We start from the raw sequence: 6402 nt of genomic DNA, 5'->3' as shown, positions 1-6402 counted from the left end.
TTATCTGTATTTGGAGGTCAGAACACCGGAGACAGCATGGATGAACTTGTCCCAAGCGGCATGAACAGTGGCATCAAATTCATTGGGGAAGTGAGAGGCCAGAACAACCAGGATGCAGTGAGACAGAAGCTGTAAGACAAATGTGTTTTAGCCATTGTATAAATCTCTATGGAATATACAGATCAAGCAGACATTGGTTATTCTTAATAATTTAAATTACTTAAAGCAGTGGTGGCAAACCTTTTCGGTCCCGCGGACAACTAAAATTACAGACTCCTGACCGCGGATGGGCGGGGAGCTGGGTGCCAATCAAAGGGGGAGAAACCTCCCGGTAGTGACGTCATAATGACATAACCCCGCCCACTCCCCTATTGCAGATCTGAGCCTGCGATGGGAGAGTGGTCGTGTGGTGTTAAGGGACACAACCCATCCACTTCCATGAGCCTGGGATTTGTACAGGGGACATGATTCGCAGCTCTGGCCAGTGCACCCCGCCAGCAGGGTCCTTCCCTGGACCCTGCTCGGGGGTGCACTGGTCAGAACCGGGGACCACCAAAATTTTCTCGCAGACCACCGGTTGGCAACCGCTGACTTAAATGATGTAATGAGCTAATGTATGGACGTGATAACAACACAATGTTTTCAATGTATTTAAAAAAAGTCACCATATTAAAGAATAACTTTCTATCTGACCAGTGTAAAGAGGGATTAGTTAATATTACTTCTTAGTTAATAACTTCTTAGCAGCTAATGCAGGGTTGTCCAATTTCTGTTTTAAAGGGTCCACATACAAGCCTAGCTTTTATAGACAAAGACATTTAAGCAAGGTAATATGCTGACTACCTGTAAATGATAGCTTAGTCATTTTATTGTTGTCTGTTAGAAAAATGTCAGAAATGAAAGCAGATCCTGGGCCATGTAGACTAGATTTGGTATCCCCTGAAGTATGCAGTAAAAGATGAATTTTTATTAGTTGTAATGCCCATGTCTTGCTAACAGTATGAATAGCTAAGCTACCACTCTCTATCAAGGAGATCTATATTTTAACTGCTAAAATCTAAACTGAATATGAAATGTAAGGACATGTTTTTAGACATCAGTGAAGGATTAGATTTTATTTATGTATGTGTCCCTACTAAGGAGATTCACTTTCCGTATGTCCAAGTGACCTTTGCCACAGACACAAAAAGTAGGTAAAAATACAACATTTTGAATTGTCATCAGAGAAAGATTGGCAGGAAGATGCTCCAATGGGACAATTGTTCTGGTAACAAATACTTAAGATTTAAATTTCTTTGTCTTTAGAGATGTCCTTTCCTGTTAAGTCTTCAGGACAGAAAGTTAGGCTAAATGGTGGTGGAACACAGACAGCAAAAAAAAAAAAAAATAACTTGATAGGTAGTCTTGTCATTTACTACTCCAAAAACAGTTTTGGAGTACAGTAATTACATAACTGTTTTTATAGATTCATTTTTAATCACCTGAAAGTTTCCGGGGTCCACTCTCAGATTGTAAGCATGCAGGTCACTGATTTTGTCCAGGGCACCGTCCAAATTGTCCAGATGTTTGGCAGCCTCTCCAAGGGCACCCAGGACCTTGCCACCATGTCTCTGAAGATCAGCAGATCCATGGCTCAAGTCAAAGTGGCTGAAGTAGGTCTTGGTCTGAGGGAAGCTCAGGAAAAGCCTGGGATGAAAAGTTAGCATTTAGTTGAGGTATGGTAATTTATACATACAATTCAAGAACAAAGATGTGCAAAGTGCCATAACTAATTTTTCTAGGTTATTTGTCCTACTGAATGGGCAGCTAATACGACACTAATATGCAACCTAAATAATTTATGATAAATTTCAATCTAAATGTCTGTGTATGAGACGAGGCATTGTTAATTAATGCTGTGATGAAAAAGTGGGTGGTTTTAATATGCTAGTAAAGGTGGGAAAACAGATAATTCAATCTTTATATGCTATTATTGTTTTTCATACAACAGACTTGTATATGCCTGTAAACTGCAAAGTTAATAATATCTGTTAATATCAGCAAGCTGGGAGGAAATGAACAGTTCTTTGCACTCAGATAAAGAATAATATTAGCAGACCAAACTGTTCTACTGATATGCAGCCACTATTAGGATTTAAAACTAAACAAGAAAATGAATAAAATTAAAAATCTCATGTGACTGTAGAAATGTAGAGATCCCTTCAGCCTCCTAAATATCTCCTCTCAACAGCCTTACATACATGCATGTGTCTAAGACGTAGACCATATAGAAAGATATTGGTATCTGCAGAATTAGAGTTAGAAATAGCACAAGTCTTTGTACATGACTATGATACTTGCTACAATAATTTTATATATTATTTTGTACATTACCTTTCCAAGGCTTCACCACCAAGAGTGCTCACATTTCCAGAAATTTTGCCCCAGATGGACACAATGGCAGCCTTCTCAGCATCAGAGAAAGTCATTTTGTTGGTGAATATTGAGTTTGCCAAAGATGAAGGCCAAACAAACTATAACTCTTTGCTTGCTAACTAGCATTTTATAGAAGAATGGTCAGCACAACTTCTTCCACCATTCTACCACCATTGGTCAGTTCCAACCAACACCCAAGCATATCAGATGTGATTATGTCAAAGAAAGTTGCTGCGTTTGTACTAATTATTAAAAGGTCAGCAGTATAGAAAATGCATGTCAGGGTGGCATTCTGTATTTACACAAACTGTTTTTTGCAGAAAAAAAACTTTTGATACTTTGATAAGAAAAAAAATATTTCATATATTTACTTATTGGCAATATTGTGACATGCATTCAGTTACTAAAGCAATGTACTAGCCTTTCTAATATTTATCCTATTATACCATCCCATCTTCAGCATCCATTCATTCAACTAATCATTGGATTGTAAGCTGTTCGGGGCAGGGTCCTCTCCTCCTGTGTCACTGTCTGTATCTGCCTGTCATTTGCAACCCCTATTTAATGTACAGCACTGCGTAATATGCTGGCGCTATATAAATCCTGTTCAATATTAATAATTAAAAAAATTTATGTCTATGTCTATGTAGTCTATGTTTCTTACTGCTGCCTGTAATTCATTAAGCTGCACTGGCTTTTCTAGGGCATCTCTGTCCCCTGTGGACAATCGTGACAAAAGCATCTCCGCCAAATATGTGTAGATATCTTCCTGACATTCTTAAGAATGAAAGGTCTAGGGGTCCATCCCGATGTTGTATTTTTCCCCATAGTAGGATATAAATGCCTTAGCAATGCCTCATGTATGAAACAAGATGTGAGGTAAGAAGGTGCATTCCCTTTGCATTCTAAGTGAATTGGTGAGCTTTCTCCTTCTCTTGTTACCATATTCATATTAGGCTCTTTGGAATGTAGCTAATGTGGCTTTGGCTTTAGATATATATAGGGAAGTCAGTTTAGTCCTGGGTGCTGTCAGTTATCCCCCCAGGTCTCCTACGGGTGATTGCTGATGTGATTGTTCTAATTCTTGAATTTTGCAGATCATTTGGGTCACCTCCTGTTCCCTAGCTTTCTTAAGTCTACCCCCATGCTTGATGAGAATCCTTCTGATCACTGTTTAATGCACCTTCCACACTACCAAGGGATCACTGCCCGGTAAGTTATTTTCTCTGAAATAGTGGGACAAGGAATCAACCACCTCTGCAGCCACAACTGCATCCTTATAGCAACAGGTAATTTTGATGTCAATGCCAGGCTCTAGGTGTATCATGGGTCAGTTGAAAAAGTAAAAGCACTGGGTGTGTTCTTATATGGTGATATTCCCAAACAATATAAAAATCTGCAAAGTGCAGCAGCCAGAATTGGTCAATACTAGAATAAGATTAATGTGCATGGGGAAGAAGGTGTAATCCTTCCCAGTGGGGTTCCACAAATGTCACACGCCCATAAGTTGGTGGCTATGTAGGCACTTTTAAATCTTCAGGCTAGGCATAGTGAACTGGACCCCTGCGGCCCAGTCACATCAAGTTCTGGTTCGGGAGCAAAGTTCATCCAAGAAGAGATGTGCCTCTAAATTCATTAGGGAGATGTCTATTTCGTAGGGTAGGTATATTATTCCTGCAAAAGTGTGTTTCTTGGACAAATTGCACCTGGGTTTTCAACCTATGCAGTTCAGCTAGAAAAGCAGTAGGTTTCTCTTTAGCAAGTGAAATTAGACAGTGCTGACATATGAGCTAAGCACTATGCAAACACAACCGGGCCTTGATGCCCAAACACAGACAACATAGACACGAAACTAAGGAAAGGTAGGGGCAAGGGTCCCAATATGTTACCGTATATACACACTGGTGTATACATTACTACACTACTACACTGGTGTATAATACATTGGTATTAATGAGAACACAGCAGATAAAAAAAACATCTCAACATTATTTAACCACTAACCAAACGTTTGTTAAATCAATGCACATCTCCACCAAAAAACCTGATCCACCTTCTTTATAGTGGGGGGACATCGGTATGTAGCAGGTTGATGACCTTGGCCCATTTGTGGGCAGGAAGCTAAGTAGTGCGGTCAGGCCGAAGATTGTCCCAATGGACAAGGAATGTAGTCAGTCTTCTTGTTTTATATGAATAAAACTTTAACAGCAACAAATAACAGTTATTATCCAACAATCATAGAAGGTAGCAAAAATACGGCCTGTATATCCAGGGAACAATTCCGTCCGTGGGGTACAGCCCAGGGTAAGTATCCCAACTGAAGAGTAGGTGACTCACCCCTACCAGGGGAGTCAGCCTGGGTTTTCGGGTGATGGTGGGCTGCCCTTGCGGGACTGTCATCCAGAGACCTGTTGCCACAGAAAAGAGGAAGGCATTGCTGATAAGGTCAAACATAAGGGCCGATCTGGTAAGGCAATCTGTGGTAGTTTGGACATGCCCAGTAGACCTATGTGCTATGTATATCTCTGAGCTGATGAAACATGACCGTGTAAGTAGCCAAAATAACTACATTCAACATATTAAAGTGAATTCACAAACTAGCAGTGACTAACAGTAAAGCTGCATTACTAAAGATCTACAGTAATGGTATCACAGAGCTTACTATGCATTTTTTTCACTAATTAGTAAGGAGCCAATTTATAACTCTTAGTTTTAAGCCACATGCATACAAACACAAATAACTATGTGATTCACATTACACTGCCCATTAACGGTGTTCAGAGAAATATGGTCAGAATCAATTGGCACCCAGATTTTAGGTTGTCCAAGAGTGAGTAGTAACGTGTAACTATTCAATTCTGAGTTATGATCTAATTTTAGGATTTTGTGCCCACAGGAAAATCAGCAGACAGTCCCATTGGCTTCTGTTCCTCTGGCTTCCATAGAAGGCTGCTGTTACTGCAACCTTTTATAAACCACAGATAAGCACTATAAAACAGAGCATAGCAACACAAGGGGTCATTTTGTAGTTACTGTTGTAAACAGATCAGGATCATTATTTTCTGACCTATATGGAGAGATAGAATTAGGAGGAACATACAGACATTGTTTGCCATTGTGTGCTTTTTCATATACTTTCACAAATTAGTAAGAGCAAATCCATAACTTTCAATTTTAAGCTACATGTATAAAACCAAGCGCTTCTTCCTCCAACTTCTACAAGAGGGTGACGTTACTGGAGCCCTTTATAAAACGCAGAGCACAGCGACACAAAGGGGCCATTTCATAATGAAGCAGCATTAAGCATTATCCATAATAAGGGTAAAACACATACATTGCTTTTTATATTGTGCTACTAGTGGCGAGTGGGATATGGTCAGTTTGGGGAATTTAGGGGCGATTAGTACAAAAAATAACACACATAGACAACTCTTGTCAATTTGTGCTACTAGTAAGTTATATGGGGTAAGTTTGGAACAGCTAAGTAGGGAAGATAGAAAATATAGATAAAAAGAAAAGAGGCATGCAGTGTTTTCCAATGCAGAACTTTCTGCTAGGACTAATTAGAGAAATTTAGTTTAAAAAAATAAAATGGGGACAAAGAGTGATTGCCAAGATGACATTTTCTGCTACTGCTAGCTGGGAGTTTGGGAGAAATTGGGGAGTAAAATACAAAATGAAAAGGGGCCATACAGCCGAGGAGGACATTTGCATCAATTAAATAATATATGATATTAAATATCAGAATCAACATTACTGGTAGATGTTTTTCCTCTTTGATGGCAAGCAAGCATTATTATTTATTATTTTTAGTAAATACTAGTAAAACTGGACACAAAATGCCACCAAGTCAATTTTTGACAACTCTACTCATTTATTCTCAACTGCATATCTAATAAATACCAGCTCCAATGGGCATAAGGAATACGGGGCTTAAGGGGTAGACCAGGTTTTTATATTTAATAATATCAGTACAGTTCCAGGTCC

General features: G+C 39.2%; 1 protein-coding gene across 1 annotated transcript; it reads right to left on the bottom strand.

The window, feature by feature from the left end:
- On the bottom strand, window positions 1-2468 carry LOC140334601 (hemoglobin subunit alpha-3-like). Its single transcript, XM_072416849.1, has 3 exons — window positions 2374-2468; window positions 1482-1686; window positions 1-129 (listed from the first exon to the last, which is right to left on the bottom strand). The coding sequence occupies exons 1-3, from the start codon at window positions 2466-2468 to the stop codon at window positions 1-3; spliced, it is 429 nt and encodes a 142-aa protein (XP_072272950.1).
- Between the last annotated feature and the right edge of the window lie 3934 nt (window positions 2469-6402).

Source organism: Pyxicephalus adspersus, chromosome 7 (assembly GCF_032062135.1).
Source record: "Pyxicephalus adspersus chromosome 7, UCB_Pads_2.0, whole genome shotgun sequence".
NCBI lineage: Eukaryota > Metazoa > Chordata > Amphibia > Anura > Pyxicephalidae > Pyxicephalus > Pyxicephalus adspersus.
Note: the sequence above shows the minus strand (reverse complement) of the source record. Positions and strands in the feature narration are given on the sequence as shown.